Here is a 25,682-nt window from a genome sequence, read left to right as displayed (position 1 = left end):
CAACAACAACAACGTCTCAACCGCTACAGCGTAAACTTCAGTGTCAATGCAGTATGTCAAGAATAATAGTGTGGCAACACCTACACTGTGGCAACCATAGTGTGGCAACACCTACACTGTGGCAACCATAGTGTGGCAACACCTACACTGTGGCAACCATAGTGTGGCAACACCTACACTGTGGCAACCATAGTGTGGCAACACCTACACTGTGGCAACCATAGTGTGGCAACACCTACAGAGTGTCAACACCTACAGTGTGTCAACACCTACAGTGCGTCCACAGTGGACAAAGAACGTGGACAACACCAAGACAGTAGACAAAGAACGTGGACAACACCAAGACAGTAGACAAAGAACGTGGACAACACCAAGACAGTAGACAAAGAACGTGGACAACACCAAGACAGTAGACAAAGAACGTGGACAACACCAAGACAGTAGACAAAGAACGTGGACAACACCAAGACAGTAGACAAAGAAAGTCGACAACAGGAAGTAAGACACAAGGTAACAAATGGGAGACGAAATCCTCCATGAAATGGCCAGAGAGAAGGATCTAGGGGGTTGATATCACACCGAGCCCGGCTCCTGAAACCCACATCGAAGGGATATCATCAGCGGCGCAAGCAAGAATCGCGATCATCAGAACTGCCTTTTGAAGTATGTTTAAGGAATCATTTAGAACCTTGAATAACGCATAGGTCAGACCAACCCTGGAGTATGCAGCTCCAGCTTACTCCAGGACAACATATGTCCATACATAGTCAAGTTGGAAAATGTTCAAAGGTATACTGGTCGGCCGAGCGGACAGCACGCTAGACTTGTGATCCTGTGGTCCCGGGTTCGATCCCGGGCGTCGGCGAGAAACAATGGGCAGAGTTTCCTTCACCCTATGCCCCTGTTACCTAGCAGTAAAATAGGTACCTGGGAGTTAGTCAGCTGTCACGGGCTGCTTCCTGCGGGTGGAGGCCTGGTCTAGGACCGGGCCGCGGGAACACTAAAGCCCCGAAATCATCTCAAGATAACGGAAGATGCCAGCAGACTGGTTTTGTTTTTCTTTAACTACGAGATATGAGTCACGAGGAAAGGCTACGGGAATTGAACCTCACGTTGCTGGAAGACAGATAAGTTAGGGTGAAAGACATGATTACCACATACAAAATTCTCTGAGAAATTAATGAATAAAGACATCATTTAACACGGGTGGTGCTCGCACAAGGCGACACAGGTGGAAACCGAGTACCCAAATAAACCACAGACACATTCCAAATATTTTTTCAGTGTCAGCACAGTTAACAAATGGCAAGTACTGGCCCGTGAAGGGCTGGAGGCAGACTCCATACACAGTTTCAAATGTAGAAACTATTCTATTCAATTGATAGACGCTAACAGGCTCAAGACGCTGTGCATCAGTTGCTTGACAACTGAGAGGCGGGAATAGAAAGCAGGGGCCAGATTCACGAAAGCACTTACGAACGTGTACATCTTTCCTCAATCTTTGACGGCTTAGGTTACATTTATTAAACAGTTTACAAACATGAAAACTTCCCATTCGACTGTTGTTATTGTTATAAACAGCCTCCTGGTGCTTCGGAGCTCATTAACTGTTTAATAATTGGAAACAAAGCCGCCAAAGATTGAGAAAAGATGTACAGGTTCGTAAGTGCTTTCGTGAATCTGGCTCCAGAAGCTCAACCCCCGGTAGCACAATTAGGTGAGTACACCCAGACAGTGCACAAAGACGGTGGAACACATCCAAGCAAGGGACAAAGTGACGCCTTCTCACCGGAAAGGAGGGCAGACAATTACAAATTTGTATGCAAGGAATAGAGAGGAGCATTGTGTCACCCACCCCGAACACAGTTACCCCCGATGCCTTATACAATACCAAACAGTTGGGAAGGGTCCGTCGAGCAGCTCGTGACGCCACTACCCAGCACCTTATTGTGACAGGCAGCGCCTTCACCAGTCCTCATATCACCAGGATCACCAGACACCAGCAACAGTGGTACAATAATGTTCACTGTGCGAGGGCCACACCTTCCTCAAATTGGTTCGGGGAGTTTTTCTACTGCCCAGCTCCGGCCTGGGGCAAAGCTGGACTTGTCATAACTTCACCCAACAGATTGTCTGTCTTTTTTGCTCTTGAACATGTCTACTTTTGTACCAGTAATATTTCTTATGTTTACAGGAGTCTCTTCAGTCTTAATTGGGTCTATTCTGCATTTCTTATCATATCGTTTGCTCCAGTATGTTGTTATTTTATTGAATTTATTTTATTCTAAGACTTGATCTTCCACGTACATATTATGTAGTACCCGTCTCGTCTCATTTTTGTAAGAGAACATTTTGAGAGTTTTGTGATTGTCCTAATGGTTCTGGTGCTTTATCGTGTCTATGTATGCCATACATGTTCTCTTTATTCACTATTTCAGATATCTTTCTTGCTTTGAATGGGGGAAGTGAATACCGAGCAGTGCTCAAGGCGGGGCAGCACCAGTGATTTTTGAATACCATGAGCACTGTGTCCGAATTCCTGGATTCGAAGCTTATCGACATCCACCCTATCCTTTTCCTGGCTGATGCTATATTTGCTTTAATGTGTTCACTAAACCTTACGTCATCAGACATTATTCCCAGATCCTTTACATGTTGTTGTGCTTCCTTGAGGACATCTGCGTCCTGTACCCCTGTTAAACATCATGTTATTTTCCATTGCCCAAATGAAAACCTTGAGTGATATCTGTTTGTAGCCTTATAGTGGCTTCTGTAGAAGTCATTTTCATGCCTTTTGTATCGTCCACAAAGGTGGACACGCAGCTGTGATTTGTATTTTTGTCTGTATCAGACACAGGAGAATGAGAAAATGCAGTGATGCCAGGACTGTGTCCTGAAGTACAGAGCTTTTCATTGTGCTCCGACTTGATTTTGTCTGACTGTTACTCTCTGCATTCTGTTTGACAGGAAATTTAATATACATTACCGTACTTTACCTGTTATTCCTGTTGATCTCATTTTATAGGTTATCACTCCATATCACAGTTTTCAAATGCTTTCGCAAAAGTCCAGATATGTAACATTTATATTCTGTTTTTCATCAAAAGCTTCGGTAATGTTGTCATAGTGGTTGAGTAAGTGCGAAAGGCAGGATCTTCACGCTCTAAATTCATGTTGACCTGGATTGTGAAGTTTATTGTTCTCCATACAACTGAAGATCTGAATCCTAATCTTTAAATTTTTTTAATTGTGTCATGTTTAGTGCGACTGGTCTAGAGTTTATAATAATAATATTAATTCATTGTGTCGGGGAAAGAGTCAGCCAGAGTGTGTGTAATATATATGACTAACTCCTGGGTACCTATTTACTGCTTGAACATGGGGCATTTTTTCTGTATTGTGTAACATACCAACACACATGTAAACAAATGTAAAACAGGCAACAAATATGAAGCACCACAGAAAACCATCACCACAGGAAACACACCGGTAACCAGGGTAAGCAATTACAAACAAGTGAAAAAAAAACAATCACAGTTAAACACAATTACAGTGAAATTGAAGAGGGGGGGGGGGGGTCTCATTAGGTGATGGGAAACGCGCCCAACCTTTTCTGTCTCGGTCGGCATTCTAACCCCGAATTTCCGATTATGAGTCGAGAACGAAGTCCCCCTCCCCCAACATGCTTATTTTAAAGTGCTTCTCGTATCTCGCCAGTATCTAAGTTTTTTTTTATCCGTACTTTACATTTCTTCATAAATTTGGAATTCCAGGTATTGGGAGCGAGGACTGGGTGCACGGGCCGGTAACTGTTCCTTCCAAAAGTGTGCTGTGCGCGTGTTAATATTAGTTATATTGTCAGAGTCTTAAGTATCGATTATAAGGAAACTGTCCGGGTCGTTTTTTAGACTGCTAAGCATTGCCTTATCCTGTTCTTTTACAATTGTGATAATTGCATTGACGTCCTTTGTCTATGCACCTTTAATTGGAGAAGTTTTTATTTTGATTTTGTGACAAAAAAATACATTTCTCTCTTTTCTCTCTCGTGCAGCTTTCTGTTCTAATTGTATACTTTAGTCTGATAAGATCGCTTCAGTTTCTGTTTTATTTCTTCAATCTCCAAAGATAAAGTACTTTTTCTTTATTGGGATAGTAGTGCCTGCTTAAACATTTCACTATTATTTCCCCTTCTTTTGTAATGTCCTCTTTTGGATCTTCCGCAATATCATATCGTTTGCGGTTAGTTTGTTGTGTGTGTTTCAAGCAGACTTTGTACGCTTCGGCAGTCAATTGTTTTATTCCTTGTGTGACAGTTTTGGTGGTTCCCATGGCATGTTTGGAAGTGTTGTTATTTTTCACTTCTTATTGTTAAAACTGAATTTATTGAATAGTTCTTCTCGCTTGTTAATCCTTTTGGACATATTATGAGTATTGATATTCGTTTGGATTTCCATGAGTTTGTGATCTGCGAATCAGGGACATTAGAATCTAAGGTTCTATTGTCTTTGATTATTTCTTCATCGTTAAGAAAGAGTATTTTGGTAGCTAGTTGGCTCTGTTAACTGACGGTTGAGCAAAAATGTGTCACAGAATCTAAGTAGTTATCTGACCTGAGCTTATTTCTAAAAAAAAAAAAAATTCAGGATGATTTCGCGATAAAATGTTACTGTTGGCTAATCTGCATCTTAAATTGAATAAATTGAAGTCTTCAAGGGAGATAATATTAGTCACTGAATTCTGCTGATTATCGAGACAATTCTCTACTATGATTCCAGGTACAGTACTTCCACAACCATATTTAAAGAATGTGCATACAAGTTCCTCTTTAATATACAGACCTGGAGTTAACCAAGCACTTATCCCGGGGTTGAATTAAGTCTTATTTGCGCTGATTTACCTTTAATCTTGTATTGATCTTGTTCCAATCTTACGTTCATCTGGTATTTTTCTCGCATTTATCTGGCATTAGTCAACAGTGTGTCTGTAGCTTATTAACACACATCTATGTGATGCTTCCGGGAATTTCGTTGGTCATCCCGACCCCTACCATACGGCTAAATCATTTCGGTTCGATAGTAAATGCCAGAACTTTCTCTCCAGTTTCATACCTGTGGTTTGCCCGTGGCCGAGTTCAAGCATTTCTCTGCTCGAGCAGCCCGGCCTGGGGCTGGGCTTACCTGGTGATTACTTGTGCAGTGAGTGAGTGAGTGAGTGAGTGAGTGAGTGAGTGAGTGAGTGAGTGAGTGAGTGAGTGAGTGTTAGCAAGCCCACTGGTCCGGTACCTCGTGCTGGATTGTGTTCCAACAATATTTCTAACACTTACTGGCAGGAAGTTAACGTGGCGAGCCAATGATGTTTACACAGTATTCTCTGTGCTCAGGACACACTTACACAATGCACCGTTAACCGTTAACTCAGAACTAAATCCAATGAACAATAAATCATTAAGCCAGAACTCTCTGGGAGTTCCTCAACTCCCCCACGCCCGGCCCGGGGCCAGGCTATACATTATGTGACCTCATCTCGACTCAATTACGGGCTATTCATGCCCCTGCCACCTTTTGGGTGGCTTAATCTTCATCAATCAATCTCAACTCAAGAGAGTATACTACCACCAGACGGTCCCTATACCCTAAGTGTTTTACTATATGTGCAGTATTGGTACAGTGTATTAGTGGGTATAAATGGTGCCAAACACACATGTGTATCAACACAGGCTGGAGTATATGGCAGGAATACACAATTTCTTCTCACTAGACCGGGATTCGAATCCCAGCAAGACAGATGGAGATTTTGTATATTTACATCTTTTTATATATACACAAGTTACTTAAACATGAGCACTATACTTCTGGGAACGTTTTAGAAACAGCTTGTCAGAGATTTCTCCAAACTTGACTAGACTGTGAACATTCATAAGGTAGAGGAGGCAATCTCTTAAGATGCTGACGAGTGACGTAAGACTGAGGATGCTGGCGTGCCCGTGAGCCCCCAGCTGCCACATCAACCACCAGCTATGACCCTATAAAGGAAGCTCGTTAAAGTACTCCCTCTCATCACCATGCTGTCCACACGCGGGGTTAAACGATCCCCCCAGCGACCAACTCACCCCTGCTACACCCCGCGATACTGAGCTCTCATGTCCCACCAATTAAGCAATACAATGTCCAATACACCCCGAGACTATTCAGTGTTGCATTATGTTGTCAGGACAATTGTGCTCGCTGGCAATTATTATTATTTAATATTCTTCTACCCGAGTCTCTCTTAATTCAGTCCTTAATTTCAAGCTCGTTTAAAATTAACTCTCTAGTTTGTTGTTAGGGTGAAAAAGAACCATATGCTGACTGTTATTGGTTCCAGGGATCAGTGTCCCTGCGGCCCGGTCTCTAACCAGGCCTCCTCTCCTTAATGACTTACACTAACTTAACATAGATCTTTACCACTATTACCACTACTAGCGCAGTGGGACCCACAATCGGCTCACCAGCGATTGGTTCCAAGTTCGACTCTCGCGCAAGCCACTTCTTCTAACACACACATGATGCTTTTGTATCTGGGAGCTGAGCAACTGTTTGGTGGGCAGCCTGGGTAAGGTCAGTCGTTGACCTGGTGTGTGTGTGTGTGTGTGTGTGTGTGTGTGTGTGTGTGTGTGTGTGTGTGTGTGTGTGTGTGTGTGCGTGTGTGTGTGTGTGTGTGTGTGTGTGTGTGTTTACTAGTTGTGTACTAGTTGTGTTTTTACGGGGGTTGAGCTTTGCTCTTTCGGCCCGCCTCTTAACTGTCAATCAACTGTTTACTAACTACTACTATTTTTTTTCCCACACCACACACACACACCCCAGGAAGCAGCCCGTGACAGCTGACTAACTCCCAGGTACCTATTTACTGCTAGGTAACAGGGGCACTTAGGGTGAAAGAAACTTTGCCCATTTGTTTCTGCCTCGTGCGGGAATCGAACCCGCGCCACAGAATTACGAGTCCTGCGCGCTATCCACCAGGCTACGAGGCCCCCTACGAGTGTGTGTGTGTGTGTGTGTGTGTGTGTGTGTGTGTGTGTGTGTGTGTGTGTGTGTGTGTGTGTGTGTGTGTGTTTTAGAGAGAAATATATGTAATAGATATAATAGAGGAAAAAGAGATTGTTTAGAAAGACGGGGTCCAAGAGCTAATAGCCCCATTCTGCAGACACAAATAGTAAACACACACACACACAACCCACCTCCAGGAAGCAGCCCGTAGCAGCTGTCTAACTCCCAGGTACCTATTTTCTGCTAGGTGAACAGAATTTCAATCAGGGTGAAATTTTATCAAGGAAGAATTTCATCAGAATGAAAGAAACTGCCAATTTGTTTCTGCCTCCACAGGGAATCGAACCCGAGCCATTAGAACTACGACCCCCAAGCACTGTCCACTCAGCCGAGAAGTCCCTGTGTGTGTGTGTACACGCACACGCGGAAGATCAAGACGAAGATGTGTGTGTGAGAGACCCCTCGATCACAGCCAAGATATGTTGTTGTTGCTAAAGATTCAGCTACTCGGAACAAGTTCCAAGTAGCACGGGCTATGGTGAGCCCGTAACTTACCTGGTACAGGAGCGGGGCAAGTAGTACGGGCTATGGTGAGCCCGTAGTGGACTTACATGGCATGCAGCCAAGATAGCAGAATGAAGTGAGGTGAGATGCAGGAGTCCTCATACACGACAACTCTGAGTCTAATTTGTGTATTAGGAGAGCAGTGACCACCCCGGGTTGGCAACAGTTGCCAGGGTACTGGGTAGCGAGGTTAACATTACCTTTACAACACATACACACATACGGGAAGTGAATAAATGCCAGACATGGATGTTATATAACTTTTTCTAATGTATGCTTTTCCATCCATGTACGCCTCATGCCCGAGGGAAATGTGTATGCAAATGACTTGTCCGCGACCTCAAAGATACCGAAAGTGTCCCCGTGAATACTAAACTGGAATTGGCACAGAGAGCCAGTGATATTGGCCCACGAGGCGTCACAAGAGTGACATAATAATATTATGAGAGAGAATGCACGACATTTAACGCATTGCTTCTGGTAGGTTGTCTAGCAAGCTTCTCCTGACCTCACAATGAGGCGACCACACCTGCGGTGTGAGTGATGAAGTCATCTGGTGTGAAGCAGCAGTATTTCCCCGTTCCTCACACACACACACACACACACACACACACACACACACACACACACACACACACACACACACACACACACACACACACACACACGCGGGACCAAAGAGCCAAAGCTCAACCCCCGCAAGCACAATTAGGTGAGTACACACACACACACACACACACACACACACACACACACACACACACACACACACACACACACACACACACACACACACACACGCGGGACCAAAGAGCCAAAGCTCAACCCCCGCAAGCACAATTAGGTGAGTACACACACACACACACACACACACACACACACACACACACACACACACACACACACACACACACACACACACACACACACACACACACACGCGGGACCAAAGAGCCAAAGCTCAACCCCCGCAAGCACAATTAGGTGAGTACATACACACACACACACACACACACACACACACACACACACACACACACACACACACACACACACGCACGCACGCACACGCGCGCAAGAGGTGCAGGAGCGACCTCATGCATCAGTGCAGGAGCACTTGTGTCAGATCAATCCTGGAGTATGCAGCTCCAGCCTGGAGTTCATACCTACTTAAACACAAGCCAAAGTTAGAGAAGATTCAGAGGTATGCCACCAGACTAGTCCCGGAACTGAGAGGTCTGCGCTACGAGGAAAGGCTAAGGGAGCTAAACCTCACGTCCCTAGAAGACAGAAGAGCAAGGGGAAACATGATAACCACCTACAAAATTTTCAAGGGAGTTGACAGGATGGACAAATATAAACTATTATGCACGGGTGGAACACGATGAGGGGGAACATAGGTGGAAACCGAGTACCCGAATGAGGTTATCTTGAGATGATTTCGGGGCTTTAGCGTCCCCGCGGCCCGGTCCTCGACCAGGCCTCTTTTTTGTTACACACCCTCTGGGAAGCAGCCCGTAGCAGCTGTCTAACTCCCAGGTACCTATTTACTGTTAGGTAACAGGAGCATCAGGGTGAAAGAAACATTTTGCCCATTTGTCTCTGCCTCCACCGGGGATCGAACCCGGAACCTCAGGACTACGAATCCGAAGCGCTGTCTACCCAGCTGTCAGGCGCCCAGAGGCGTTAGGAGCCACAGAGATATTAGACAGAATTTTTTCAGTGTCAGAGTAGTTAACAGATGGACTGCATTAGGCAGTGATGTGGTGGAGGCTGACTCCATACACAGTTTCAAATGTAGGTATGACAGAGCCCAGTAGGCTCAAGAACCTGTACACCTGTTGATTTTTTTTTTTTTGAGATATATACAAGAGTTACATTCTTGTACAGCCACGAGTACGCGTAGCGTTTCGGGCAGGTCCCTGGAATACGATCCCCGCCGCGAAGAATCGTTTTTTCATCCAAGTACACATTTTACTGTTGCGTTAAACAGAGGCTACAGTTAAGGAATTGCGCCCAGTAAATCCTCCCCGGCCAGGATACGAACCCATGACATAGCGCTCGCGGAACGCCAGGCGAGTGTCTTACCACTACACCACGGAGACTACCACGGAGTTGAGAGGCGTGACCATAGAGTCAAAGCTCAACCCCCGCAAGCACAACTAGGTGAGTACACACAGAATGATATGTAACCACTGTTTACATATATCGTTCAAGAAACACCTCATTAACATTTACCAGTGTGAAGGTCAAGGGTGATGATGGGTGGATGATAATGGGGCGAGTTGGTGACCCGAGTGGGTGGGGGGAGTGGGTGGCCAGTGTGGGTGGCCAGCGTGGGTAACTAACCTTGAGTGGGGGCATGAAGTAGGCCAGAGTGGGTGAGAAGAGCCTGTGTGGGTCTACGGCGGCTGGGGGCTGGTGACCATGGTGGTGGTGATGGTCCTGGTGGTGGTGAGGGAGGTGGTGGACGTGGTGAGGCAGCAGCTCCACCACCAGCTGCACCAGCCCCCCGAACATCTCCTGGGCCAGCACCAGCGCTAGCTCCTGGGCCGCAGACCGGTATCCGCTACCCACTCGCGCGTCTGAAACAAAAGAAAAACGATATAAAGCCCCCCGCTATATTCGCCTGCCAACACGGGCATGTGGAACACAATACAATACCAGCATGAACACCCGGTACCAAGTTTCCCACAACATCACACATCGGCACACATCACTAACCCCCACAAACATCCTGGCCCCAGGACACACTATCTATTACCTACATCACTATCTACTCTCTTCCTTTAACATAATGTCTACTATCAACCACCGACACATTACTGTGTGGAGTAGTAGATGTTCTCTTCAGTCTCTGACACGCCATCTATTGCCAACCTTTACAACACTGTGTATAGTTGAGCTCCGGCAGTATCACCCTTCAACACCTTCACTTGCAGAGTGTGGATGAACAGTCCTCATCAAGCTCTACAGCTGACCCCCCCACTTCGGCTTCCTAGAGCCATACTGCCATTCTACCTCACGAAAGAAAATATGGTGGTTTCAGAACATTTAAACTCACAATTTAGTATTTTATTTGCTAGTAAACAAAATGGCGGCTGATAGAATGTTCTAGAAATAGTAGTGGCATCATCCCCCAGCATTGGTGACGATACTTCAGCCAATCAGAGGTGTACGAAGTGTAGCGGCGGTCGATTGGCCATAATATGCGAAATCCTGAAGTAATCAGAAGGGAGTAGGCTCGTCTCCCACGTATCCTAGGACTTGCTCTAACAGACAACACGCATCATTCTAGCCCCAGTGGTCGTGAGAGGAAGACCTGCGAAGCATCGCTCCAACCAGAAGTCATTATTGGATTGGGGGAGGGTATTGGGGGAGGGTATTGGTGGAGGGTATTGGGGGAGGGTATTGGGGGAGGGTATTGGGGGAGGGGGTTATGACGAAGAATATATAGAGGTAAAAACAAGTTGTTTTTTCAGCCGGAAGCATTGTGATCATTATCAAAATCTTGTGGTTATCAGAAGGGGCGGGCTTCCTTCTTGACCGGAAGACCGCAAGGCCACACCACATCTCTCATTCTCTACCTTTCCTTGCACCATCTCCTGCTTCACCATCACTGTTGGTGCCATCACCCTCACCACCCATGGCACCATCATCACCACTGATGACACCATCACTCATCAATGCAGGCGACGAGTCACAATAACGTGGCTAAAGTATGTTGACCAGACCACACACTAGAAGGTGAAGGGACGACGACGTTTCGGTCCGTCCTGGACCATTCGCAAGTCACAATCGACTTGAGAATGGTCCAGGACGGACAGAAACGTCGTCGTCCCTTCACCTTCTAGTGTGTGGTCTGGTCAACATCACTCATCAATGTTGCCACCATTGCTCTCAACCAATTCATTATCGCCCGTGCTTCACAGTCACCCCCCCCCCAATCACTGTACCATCACCAGTCACTATTTTTCTCGTTAACTCCACTGGATCACCACCTTTCCATGGAGGGAGAATTATCCCCCGATGACCAGGGGGAGAGCCGGGTTTGGTCTCTAATTCCCCCACTTCTTGTTAAAGGATACGAGACAGACTAAGTGTGTTTCACCGCCTAGGGGGGAAAATCCTTGTGGTTCACTGGGGACTACAGACTAATCCTCTCAGTGTAGGAGACTTGAGCCAGACTAAACTTTGTCACACCTTAGACCACCTAACTAACCTTCAGGAGGCGATATTCATTAGACCCATAAAGCGTCTATATTCCGGTGGTTTATAATTCCCCTAAACCACAGCTATATTTACGCAAGGGTCGACTGTGTTAAAAAAATATACAGTGGGTCACTGAAGATGCCAATGACCCCGTATTTAGGGCGAGTGATATATTACTTTGCAATGCAACCCTCATTAATATACCCCAACCATTAGCAGTAATTGCCAGAGCGTTAACTTATTATTAAAGTTGTAGTGAGAGAAGAGGTTGGTGAGGGCAGCCCAGTCTGGAGAAGTTGCACCACCCTCTTATGGTCCCTTCTCACGGCCACCATCCATTACGTGCTGTTGCTCCACAGAAACAACTTTACTGGATAATTTGCACAGTGGGTACCTCTGGTTCAAGACCACACACGCACATCTTCATTACCTGTGGCGCAACATGAACCAAGAATAATTACAACGAGACTCTCCCCATAATTGTAAGGATTTGAATATCAACGTGTTCTTTTAAACAATGTGAGCCGTAAACAAATATTTTTTAAGATTTCGATTACCTCCACTAATGGATATGTATCAAATGTTTTGTAAAGATTAAGATGAAGAGTAAAATGGTGAGCCAGGAAAGTCATTGGCCATATATATTGGTCAACATCAACCGTGTCAGGTCAAGCCAGCAATGAAATGCAATGTTACGTTACGTATGAAAATTTTGACATCTGCTTGATTCATGCAATGCAAAGACCTTTGGCTGATAATTTTGTGATATAAATACAATTGAAACAAGCCTTAGATAAAATAGGTTAAATATAAGCCCTGTCTGGATGAAAAGACCCATTTTTCTGTGAAAAAGATAACTTCGAAGGTTAATGAAAATGCTTCAGTTGTCAGTGTTCATAAACAGCTGCCGTTGCCCAGGAGAATAGTGGGGCTTGCCTGATGGGTTCCACATCTCTGCGTCCTGTTTTATTTCAGTTTGTTCCATCTTTGCCAGTTCAATTACATTATATGCCTAAATTATAAATTATATTACACTTTATCAACTGATAAAAAAAACTGGTATTATCCCATTTAATTTTATTTTGAATATTTTCAGATGTGTGAAATATTGTTTTTGCTTAGTTAATGAATTGTTTTAAATATTGATAAAATAATAATAATTTTTTTTAGCTAATGAATGTTGCCATTGTTTTGATTAGTTGACAGTTGCTGATAAGTGATCTCCAAGTCTCTTCACCATGTCTCTGCCTGTCAACTAGCTAGTCAATTACCAGTCTATTCACCATGTGTTCATCACACACACACACACACACACACACGCACACACACACGCACACACACACGCACACACACACACACACACACACACACACACACACACACACACACACACACACATATATACATTGTGAATTTTGCAATTGTATCTGCGCTATTATTTCTACAAATTTTCGACACTCGAGGCCAAGTGTATATTTCTTATTGTTGATTGTATTTGATTAATGACTAACAATAACTGGGCGTAATCTGATTTCCTTATTTTATATTTGATTAATAAAAGTAGGTCAAACATTATGCACTGAGAGCGACACCCACTTGTCAACACATATTGTGTATGTAACACCTGTAATATGTATTGTCCCCCCCCCCAACCCTCAACCCTGCCCATCTGCTGCCTTCACGGTGTCACTCCTCCACAATCTGCTCCACACCCCACACGTGTCCATACACCCTACACACTGCTACCAGGTGTGTGTGTGTGTGTGTGTGTGTGTGTGTGTGTGTGTGTGTGTGTGTGTGTGTGTGTGTGTGTGTGTGTGTGTGTGTGTGTGTGTGTGAACAAACAAGAGGGCTCCATGAAGGAACACATAATCGCCACACACAATGAGACGATCACCTGGGACATTTTGACGAGCAACGCCGAAATAATTGATAGATACAATGACAATAGAAGATTAGACATCAGTGAAGCGCTGCATATCAAGAAATCTCAGACCAGCACTTAATAACCAGCTAACACACACAGTTACACTCTACCCACTTCAAGACTCAGGGTCAATGAAGAAGCTGGATTGAATGACCCTTCAACCGGAAGAACATGAACTGCCTACATGTCACACTCTTAATTTACTACCTCATTATAAAGGACCCCATTAATACCCCATGTAAGTCATTCATCCATGTCACCAACCACCTCACCATTAGAGGATATAACTTGGTGCTAACACAAAAAAAAATTTGTCTTTGAGAATGTGAGGAGAGACCTTACGAAACGCATCACTAGGGGTTAGACCCAAATAATAAGTAAAAATGAACTTTGGAGAGTTAATTTTTAATCTTCCTGCTTCAGTGAAGAAAAACATAAGGAATATCGAGAAGATTCATCCCAGAATCATAAATCTAAAACTTTCTGTCGTTTTCAATGAAATGTTCAAAAGAAAGACTGCTACCAAAATATACATTATATATATATATATATATATATATATATATATATATATATATATATATATATATATATATATGTCGTACCTAATAGCCAGAACGCACTTCTCAGCCTACTATTCAAGGCCCGATTTGCCTAATAAGCCAAGTTTTCATGAATTAATGTGTTTTCGTCTACCTAACCTACCTAACCTAACCTAACCTAGCTTTTTTTGGCTACCTAACCTAACCTTACCTATAAATATAGGTTAGGTTAGGTTAGGTAGGGCTGGTTAGGTTCGGTCATATATCTACGTTAATTTTAACTCCAATAAAAAAAAATTGACCTCACACATAGAGAAAAGGGTTGCTTTATCATTTCATAAGAAAAAAATTATAGTAAATATATTAATTCATGAAAACTTGGCTTATTAGGCAAATCGGGCCTTGAATAGTAGGCTGAGAAGTGAGTTCTGGCTACTAGGTACGACATATATATATATATATATATATATATATATATATATATATATATATATATATATATATATATATATATATATAAACTAAATTACCGGGGAGTAAGTGAGGAGGAAATGAAGTATATCATAAATAACAGAATATTACTGCTATAGGTCACCATCAATAGGAGTCATGATTGCTATGGTGTGTCAGCTTCAAGTGGTTGGTACTCTCGTGGATGGTATGTGGGCGAGATGTGCTAGTCATCTGCCGCCAGACTCTTATTACCTCCTGTACCATCTGCTCCATCCACGCTATCCGCCAGCTGGTGCTCCAGATGGCGTGTCAATCACCAGGATAGTCTCCAACACGTCACCACCTGGAGAATTCATTTCATTCCATGCTGGTGTTCTTCAGATCCACTAACTACCCACTTAGAGCTGGTGTCTTGCGACAATCTGATCCGAAAGACTGTTGTTTAGGGTGTCTTGCAGGCCCATATGTCCACTACCACCATTGCAATCCTATAGGCGCTTCCATATTGCTTTTTGAATACGTCCACTTTTATTTCAGCAACACTTCTCTAATTGGTTGAGAGGAAACTGACAGGCGGCCGTGAAGCTCTGAGGTTCATACAGTGGTCTGTACCTGTGCAACCCGTTCTCGCAAATTTAATAAGTCAATATTGACTTATTAAATATGTGCATAGGTGACATACTTAACATAATAGATACCCTTAAAAAGATTCATAGAAAACACCGACCTTACCTAACCTTGTTAGTATCTTAAGATAAGCATCTTATTGCTTCGTAATTACAATTATTACCTAACCTATAATAGGCATAGGTTAAGTAATAATTGTAATTACGAAGCAATAAGATGCTTATCTTAATATACTAACAAGGTTAGGTAAGGTCGGTGTTTTCTATGAATCTTTTTAAGGGCATCTATTATGTTTAGTATATCACCTATGCACGTAGTTAATAAGTCAATATTGACTTTACGAATTTGCGAGAACGGGTTGACCTGTGCCTACCTTGTGATGGTTTGATCCTGTGGCACCCTTACTCCCCCACTGGCTTTATTCTCCATTTCCCACCATATATTTCGCTCCAGTAGGTTGATATAATATTGTTGTGCATATTTAAGACCTGGTCTTCCAGTAACCACCATGTGTATGTTGTGTTACGTATGTGTATGTTGTGTTACGTATGTGTATGTTGTGTTACGTATGTGTATGTTGTGTTACGTATGTGTATGTTATGGGATAACGCGTCTCCTTGCTTGAGGGCAAGCACACCGAGAGCTTGGAGACAGTCCCACTAACTCCGATGATTTAACATACCTTTGCACGCCCTATATGATCCCTGAACTCCTATTTTAGAAATCTCTGCTGTTTGGAAAGGAAGTGAGTACCGATCAGTCCTCAAGGCAGGAAAGCACAAGTGATTTGAAGAGTAGAACAATGTGGTATAATCTGTGACTGGTCAATGTTTCCCTAATCCACCCTACCATTGTCCTGGCTAATGCCCAGGGGCCAGATTCACGAAGCAGTTACGCAAGTACTTACGAACGTGTACATCTTTCCTCAATCTTTGACGCTTTTGGTTATATTTATTAAATAGTTTGCAAGCTTGAAAACTTCCCAATAAACTGTTGTTATTGTTATAAACAGCTCTCGTGGTGCTTCGGACATCATTAACTGCTTAATAATTGTAAACAAAGCCGCCAAAGATTGAGAAAAGATGGACAGGTTCGTAAGTGCTTGAGTAACTGCTTCGTGAATCTGGCCCCTGGTTGTTATTATTCTTACCAAATAATGTCGTCGTTCGAAATCATTATTTCCAGAGCCTTTTTCCTTTATTGAGTATATTTAGTTGTGTACTATATACTGTATTTTATTTTAGTTCTTCATTTTTACCCTACGTACGTGTCTGAAATTTACCACTGCTAAAAATCTTATTATTTTCTGTTACCCAGTCGATGACTTTATTAATAGCCATATTTGATAGATTTTATTATAATGTTTATCAATATCGACTACAGAGGTAATTTTCATGTTGATTTTAGCATCTCCTACAAACAATGACACCAAGTTATGACTGAATATTTTCGCCTGTACATGCCTGATAAATGGTCTTCTTTGTGACCTGCAAATGTACACATTTCAACCAGACTTGTTTAAACGTCACCAGTTTATTGTTCTATTCCATGCACGGCGTTTTAGTACTTAACAAGGTTAACCATTGAATGTTTTGCTAGTTCTTTATTTATTTTCCCCAATCAATCCTCTGTTAAAATAGAACGTCTTGAACAGCGCTTCCCGCTTGTTCTTCCTTTTGAATGTGTATTAATATTCATTTGAATTTCAAGGAGTTTGTGATGTGAGTACTAAGTATCTGAGATCGTTATGTCCCTGATTATTTCTTCTTTGTTGATGAGGATCAGATGGAGAATATTTTCATTCCCAGCTGGGCGGCTCTGTTATCTGGCGGCTCTGTTATCTGGCGGCTCTGTTATCTGGCGGCTCTGTTATCTGGCGGCTCTGTTATCTGGCGGCTCTGTTATCTGGCGGCTCTGTTATCTGGCGGCTCTGTTATCTGCTGGTGGGGAGCAAATGTGGTGATTTCCAAGTCGATTTCCTGTTATAATGTTATTCTTTGATAATTCCCATTATAAATTTGGAACAGTGAAGTATCCAAATTAAATAATATTCGACACCAGATTTTCTAGAGTATCGATGCAGTTCTCTAGTTTATTTATCTGCTCTGTGAATTCTCTGACTGTCGCATTTGACGGTTTGTATTTTAAAATAATAACTACGTTAATGAACAAATCCACAAGGGCCGTGACGAGGATTCGAACCTGCGTCCGAGAGCATCCCAGACGCTGCCTTAATCGACTGAGCTACGACATGGAAAAGGAGTTGAAACATTAACTAGGTTAATGTTTTCTACTTTTGATAGCAAATACCTCCACCACTTCATTTGAAGAGTTTAAGAGTTCCTTCCACCGTCCTATCCTATTTCCTCGTCCTCGTATCCCTTGCAAGTGCGTGATTGTCGTAATGGCTTGGTGCTTTCTCCTGGTAATCCCCTTGCCTCCCTCCCCCCCCCCCCCTGCAACAGGTGGACCAGGAACCACTGAACCAGAGGCTCACGAGGGATAACGGCCTGGCACAATGAACTGCCCTCATCCACAAACGACTACACCCCAAGAGCGGTCCTGCCTGACTTACACCCAACCACATATTACAAATGAAAATACATAACTATGAGAGAAAATAAAACAATATTTATATCCGTTAGTTAAACGACTCGACATGCGTTGGCCAGTAACGAGAAAAATTAAATAATTGTAAGTGATGACAACGTTCCAAAAGTTGCCGGGTAAGAAATGGGTACACGAGGAGGAGGACACATAATAATATACACGACTGGAGGAGGCAGGGAAGGAGGGAGGGAAGGAGGGATGAAGGGTGGAGAGAGAGAATTAGGGAGGGAAAGAAGTGATGGAAGGAAACACCTGCATGCCAAGACTCCCGTCAACAAGGAAGAAAAGAGCATGATGTACTACTACAGAGGCTGGCCACCACGCTAACATGGGTTACCACACCCTGGGAATTACACACCACACACACACACACACACACACACACACACACACACACACACACGAGCAGCAGCAGCACTACAGCACACATATATGGGCAAGCCATTACGGTGTGTGTGTCGCTGACCCTGGTGATACTGTCAGTGTCATTATGGTACTCCAGCAGCAGGTAGCAGCGTGCTCGGGTCAGCATGCCAGCAGGGGCCCACGGGCACCTTACGGAGAAAAAAGGACCGTGACCAGAAGGGTGGCGAAAAAGGCAGCCGTGTTCCTCGGGGTCACGGCTGCCAGCCAGCCGGGTCCATCGCCAGGTCTCACAAGGGAACTGTTACACTCCTCAACCCTCTTAACATTCTTCCCGCCGTCTCAGCGATCAAGGTAACCGTTCGCTAATCATACCATCTATATATATATATATATATATATATATATATATATATATATATATATATATATATATATATATATATATATATATATATATATATATATGTTGAAAGAAAGACTAAAGGTCATTGGTTGCATGCACAACCAATGTCTTTATGTCTTAATACAACGGGTAACTTAGCGGGATATTCAACACCGTTGCACTACAAATTAAATTCGGGCAGCTCAGCACCAACCAATCAGATGCAGATGTTTGTATATCGACCAATACAAGGTGTGTAAAATAAACGAGCCAATCGACGCATAGCATTGGTGTAACTAAGACTTTCAACGGGTCACAGAATACAATATAATGTTCAATAAAAGCATGTTCTAGCTCCTGTACAACTCTAAAATCGAGAAAATCCAAAGTACAACGACATACAAAACCCGGTCAAACCACTGTTCAAAAAAACCAGTTAACATGAAAAATAGTAATCCTGTCAGAATATAGCGAGCCAGCTCCCAGCCTCGACACCGCTGGATACACTGGAAAAGTCACACATTTCAAACAACGGATACTAAACCAATAATGGCATAATATTAGACACTAGTACTCTACAGGATAGATAACTGCAGCACATTAACAACCCAATTAAAGGCTGGAGCTGACCTGACCTGGAGAAGGTTTAGATAGTTAACTGGGGGATTTTGTCAGTAGAAACTATGTGAATTATTGAGACATCTTAAAATCTCACAAATTATATTCCCTGGAGAGCAGGCGAGAGAGATATATACATCGTAATTTGCAAATAAAAAAATATTAGAGACTGGCTCCAAAGCTGCACACTGAAATAACAACCCTGCAACACCACGGACCCCTGCAACACCACGGACCCTGCAACACCACGGACCCTGCAACACCACGGACCCAGCAACACCACGGACCCTGCAACACCACGGACTCTGCAACACCACTGACCCAGCAACACCACGGACCCTGCAACACCACGGACCCAGCAACACCACGGACTCTGCAACACCACGGACCCTGCAACACCACGGACCCTGCAACACCACGGACCCAGCAACACCACGGACCCTGCAACACCACTGACTCTGCAACACCACGGACCCTGCAACACCACGGACCCAGCAACACCACGGACCCTGCAACACCACGGACCCCTGCAACACCACGGACCCCTGCAACACCACGGACCCCTGCAACACCACGGACCCTGCAACACCACGGACCCAGCAACACCACGGACCCTGCAACACCACGGACTCTGCAACACCACTGACCCAGCAACACCACGGACCCTGCAACACCACGGACCCAGCAACACCACGGACCCTGCAACACCACGGACCCTGCAACACCACGGACTCTGCAACACCACGGACCCTGCAACACCACGGACCCTGCAACACCACGGACCCTGCAACACCACGGACCCTGCAACACCACGGACCCTGCAACACCACGGACCCTGCAACACCACGGACCCTGCAACACCACGGACCCTGCAACACCACGGACCCTGCAACACCACGGACCCAGCAACACCACGGACCCTGCAACACCACGGACCCCTGCAACACCACGGACCCCTGCAACACCACGGACCCCTGCAACACCACGGACCCTGCAACACCACGGACCCTGCAACACCACGGACCCTGCAACACCACGGACCCCTGCAACACCACGGACCCCTGCAACACCACGGACCCCTGCAACACCACGGACCCCTGCAACACCACGGACCCCTGCAACACCACGGACCCCTGCAACACCACGGACCCTGCAACACCACGGACCCTGCAACACCACGGACCCCTGCAACACCACGGCCCCAGCAACACCACGGACCCAGCAACACCACGGACCCAGCAACACCACGGACCCAGCAACACCACGGACTCTGCAACACCACGGACCCTGCAACACCACGGACCCCGCAACACCACGGACTCTGCAACACCACGGACCCTGCAACACCACGGACCCCTCCAACACCACGGACCCTGCAACACCACGGACCCCGCAACACCACGGACCCTGCAACACCACGGACCTTGCAACACCACGGACCCCTGCAACACCACGGACCCTGCAACACCACGGACCCTGCAACACCACGGACCCTGCAACACCACGGACCCTGCAACACCACGGACCCATGACCCTACGCTAGAAGCGACGAAGCACCGTCACCGCGTCCTTGTCACACACGAATAACCGCTCGTAATCCCTAAACTATTCTTAACCCCCCCATCTCCCCCCCCCACACACACTGCCGTCAGCGACAAACGTCGGTCGGTCGGTCGAGGTAATATCCCCATTTCACGCTTCGTTTTGATTGACATTATACATTCCTCGTTCGTTCTTAGCTAGAGACGCAGGAAAAAGGTGTCTGAATCCTACCGCAGTCTTTCTGATGCTTGGGCACAACCTGTCGCAGATGGGGAGGACGCCACTCAGAAGGGAAGGGGGAGGAGGCCACTCAGAAGGGAAGGGGAAGGACGCCACTCAGAAGGTAAGTGGGAGGAGGCCACTCAGAAGGTAAGGGGGGAGGAGGCCACTCAGAAGGGAACGGGAAGGAGGAGGGGGTTACATCCACCCTGGCTGTAACCTATACCTGCTGCAGTGTTGGAGTGGCAGGTGGCGCAACTGTAATTTTTTTGGAGGGATATTCCTACGCGGGCCCTAAGCCTCTGGCTGGCTCACTAAGTGTTGCTATCCACTGTAAATAAATCCACAGTAGTAAAGTCAATAAATCAAAATATTAAAATCAATTCATAGATCCTTTATGTAAGTTACGATGATGTTGCGTCAGCCTTCCAGAACGTTCTAGAAGCACATCTATTTTGTGTCAACAAAAGTTGTCAATTTCCCTTTAAGATGCCAGAGGTGTGTGATCTGTATTAAATCCTCACCAGTACACTCCACCAAAGTAATATTGTAACGTAAATTACACGAAAAGTGTAACTGGCTACAGTTAAAATTATTTAGAGAATGATGAAAATTAATTCACAATATATTAATCTTTTTCTGCCTAGAAACCATTTAATAATCCACATGGAAATTTACAGTAGGCCGAATATGCTTTTTTAGTTAATAAATTTAACCTAACACGTTCACACCAACTAAATATGTCTTTAAAATGTATAATTTACATTATAAAAAAAAGAGATCAATGTTTAAAATCTAAAGGGAGTAAACATAAGCCAAGTGGCAGCAAGTGATCGCTCGGAGTGTAACCGACCACAACACAAGCGTCACCAGGTGAATCACAGCACACACGCACACGCACGAACGCACGCACGCGCACGCACGCACACGCACGCACACGCACGCACACGCGCACACGCACACACACACACACATTGTGTGTGTGTGTGTGTTATTATTGGTTATTGAACTCGAGGAGGGATACCGAAACCAAAAGGTTAGCATACCGAAAGGGAAACTATGAGGGGATAAGAAAATTCCTAACAGATATAGCATGGGAAACAGAGCTCAGGGGAAAGACGGCCCAAGATATGATGGATTACATCACGCAGAAGTGCAAGGACGCAGCGAACAAGTTTGTCCCAGTCCAAAAGGAAAACAGAGAAATGAAGATGAGAAACCCATGGTTTAATCAAAGATGTAGGCTAGCTAAGCAGCAAAGTAAAAGGGCATGGAGAAACTATAGGAATAACAGGACACTGGAGAGCAGAGAAAGATACCAGAATGCCAGGAATGAATATGTCAGGATGAGAAGAGAGGCAGAAAGACAATACGAAAATGACATCGCAAGCAAGGCAAAGACTCAGCCTAAATTGTTGCATAGCCACATTAGGAGAAAAACAACAGTAAAGGAACAGGTTATGAGATTAAGGATAGGGGCGGAAGGATTCACTACAAATGACAAGGAAGTGTGTGAGGAATTGAATAAGAAATTCCAGGAGGTCTTCACCTTAGAACAAGGAGAAATTCCAGAGGTAAGTGAGGGAATAGCTAACCAGGAACCACTGGAAGAGTTTGAGATTACCAGTGGGGAAGTAAGGAAGTGTTTACTAGAGTTGGACGTGACAAAGGCTATAGGCCCAGATGGAATCTCCCCTTGGGTTCTAAAGGAAGGAGCAAGAGAACTGAGCCTACCACTCTCCATAGTGTATAACAAATCACTGGCAACAGGGGAACTGCCAGATATTTGGAAAGCAGCTAACGTAGTCCCGATATACAAGAAAGGGGATAGACAGGAGGCACTGAACTACAGGCCAGTGTCCCTAACCTGCATACCATGCAAGCTGATGGAGAAGATTGTGCGAAAAAAACTAGTGGAGCATCTGGAGCGAAGGAACTTTGTAACACAGCATCAACATGGGTTCAGGGATGGCAGGTCCTGCCTCACAGGGTTACTTGAATTCTACGACCAGGCAACAAAAATAAGGCAAGAAAGAGAAGGGTGGGCAGACTGCATATTTTTGGATTGTCAGAAAGCCTTTGATACAGTGCCACACAAGAGGCTAGTGCGAAAGTTGGAGATGCAGGCTGGAGTGAGAGGGAAGGTACTCCGGTGGATAGAGGAATACCTAAGCAACAGGAGACAACGAGTCTGTGTGAGGGGTGAGGTCTCAGATTGGCGAGACGTCACAAGTGGAGTCCCGCAGGGGTCAGTCCTTGGACCTATACTGTTTCTGGTATATGTAAATGATCTCCCAGAGGGTATAGATTCGTTCCTCTCAATGTTTGCCGACGATGCAAAAATTATGAGGAGGATTGAAACAGAGGATGATAGTAGGAGGCTACAAGATGACCTGGATAGACTGAGTGAATGGTCCAACAAATGGCTGTTGAAGTTCAACCCGAGTAAATGCAAAGTAATGAAACTAGGAAGTGGAAACAGGAGGCCAGGCACAGGATACAGAATAGGGGATGAAGTACTTAATGAAACAGACAGAGAGAAAGATCTAGGAGTTGATATCACACCAAACCTGTCTCCTGAAGCCCACATAAAGAGAATAACGTCAGCGGCATATGCGAGGCTGGCTAACATCAGAACGGCGTTCAGGAACCTGTGTAAGGAATCATTCAGAATCTTGTACACCACATATGTAAGACCAATCCTGGAGTATGCGGCCCCAGCATGGAGCCCGTACCTTGTCAAGCACAAGACGAAGCTGGAAAAAGTCCAAAGGTATGCTACTAGACTAGTCCCAGAACTAAGAGGCATGAGTTATGAGGAAAGGCTGCGGGAAATGCACCTCACGACACTGGAAGACAGAAGAGTAAGGGGGGACATGATCACAACCTACAAAATCCTCAGGGGAATCGACCGGGTAAACAAGGATGAACTATTCAACACTGGTGGGACGCGAACAAGGGGACACAGGTGGAAGCTGAGTACCCAAATGAGCCACAGAGACGTTAGAAAGAACTTTTTCAGTGTCAGAGTAGTTAGTAAATGGAATGCATTAGGAAGTGATGTGGTGGAGGCTGACTCCATACACAGTTTCAAATGTAGATATGATAGAGCCCAATAGGCTCAGGAATCTGTACACCAGTTGATTGACGGTTGAGAGGCGGGACCAAAGAGCCAGAGCTCAACCCCCGCAAGCACAATTAGGTGAGTACAATTAGGTGAGTACACACACACACACACACACACAGAGTGGAGGAGTCGACACTACCCAGGCTGGCTCTCTTTACTCCAAACACGCACATCCAATAATAACCACGTTGTAAAACACTGGTACTTGCAGCTCTATACGAATGAGCAGGGGTCCCTGGAGAGGGTTCTGGGAGTTGTTCTACTCCTCAAGCCCGGCCTAGTTGACTTGTGATAACTTGGTCCAACAGGCTGTTGCTTGGAGCGGCCCGCAGGCCCACATATCCACTACAACCCGGTTGTAGTATGTAGTCAGGTGTACAACACTGACGCAGTAAACAAGTCTCCAGGCAGGTGTACAACACTGACACAGTAAACAAGTCTCCAGGCAGGTGTACAACACTGACAGAGTAACCTCTCACCACAATGGCTGAACCAGCACTAAGCACCTGACGCCCTACAGCTGTCAGCTATTCACGTGTCAGTTGGCAACACATAATATGCATCAATGTTCCTGATATTCTTACACAGTTTTTTTGTATACTTAATATACTGTACCTTAGAAGTCCAGGAGTTACATTTCAGTTTTTTGAATTGTTATTTTTGTTGGGGGTGGGGGTGGCCAGCTTAGTGTAGTTACATACTTTACAAATAACTAAACAACTGGAGAAGCCGACTATGACGTCAACAACTAACAATCCATAGACTAGTTCAGGCGAAGAGTCACAATAACGTGTCTGAAGTATGTTGACCAGACCACATGCTAGAAAGTGAAGGGAGGACAACGTTTCGGTCCGTCCTGGACCATTCTCAAGTCGACAATCGACTTGAGAATGGTCCAAGACGGACCGAAACGTCGTCGTCCCTTCACTTTCTAGTGTGTGGTCTGGTCAACATAGACTAGTTCAAGTATTAAGCTACAATAAATATTTGCATATTTCTAGATCTATAAATATAATTAATGAGCATCTATTACCAGTAAATGTGAAGATATCTGCGGGTGTATTAAATGATTATAATAAGCTATTTATATAGGATATATATATTGCAGGAGATGCAGTCTTCGTTGCAACATTATTGATCAGGTATTTAACATTGTGGATAAACCCCGTTTATTTACTTCGACAGATGCTGCATCCCGCCACACACCGAAACTACGACGTTGGTACAACGTTCGAGCAAGTTTTAACACTTCCTAACCAGTTATAACAACCAATATAGCAAGTTGTAACAACGTTCTAATACGTCATAAACACGTTAAGCCAAGATGTAACAACTTTATTACAAGTTGTAACAAGCGGAAAATAGAGACGGTTTCGGTTTGTGTTTCCCGGGATGGCTCTATAAAGTCTGAACTCTTTAAGTACAGTGCACAGTTCAGCCTCTTTACAATTTCTTATGTTTAAATACA

General features: G+C 44.7%; 1 protein-coding gene across 1 annotated transcript in view; it reads right to left on the bottom strand.

Moving 5' to 3' along the window:
• The window catches only part of LOC123762288 (telomerase-binding protein EST1A), a 141,439-nt gene extending 131,267 nt beyond the window's left edge, over positions 1-10,172 (bottom strand). Inside the window, exon 1 of the mRNA XM_045748715.2 lies at positions 9,939-10,172. Coding sequence (XP_045604671.1) covers positions 9,939-10,109 — 171 coding nt within the window. The 5' untranslated portion in view covers positions 10,110-10,172. The remainder of the gene's footprint in view (positions 1-9,938) is intronic.
• Positions 10,173-25,682: the final 15,510 nt, after the last annotated feature.

Source organism: Procambarus clarkii, chromosome 2 (assembly GCF_040958095.1).
Source record: "Procambarus clarkii isolate CNS0578487 chromosome 2, FALCON_Pclarkii_2.0, whole genome shotgun sequence".
NCBI classification, from domain to species: domain Eukaryota; kingdom Metazoa; phylum Arthropoda; class Malacostraca; order Decapoda; family Cambaridae; genus Procambarus; species Procambarus clarkii.
This window is presented reverse-complemented; position numbering and strand designations above follow the sequence as displayed.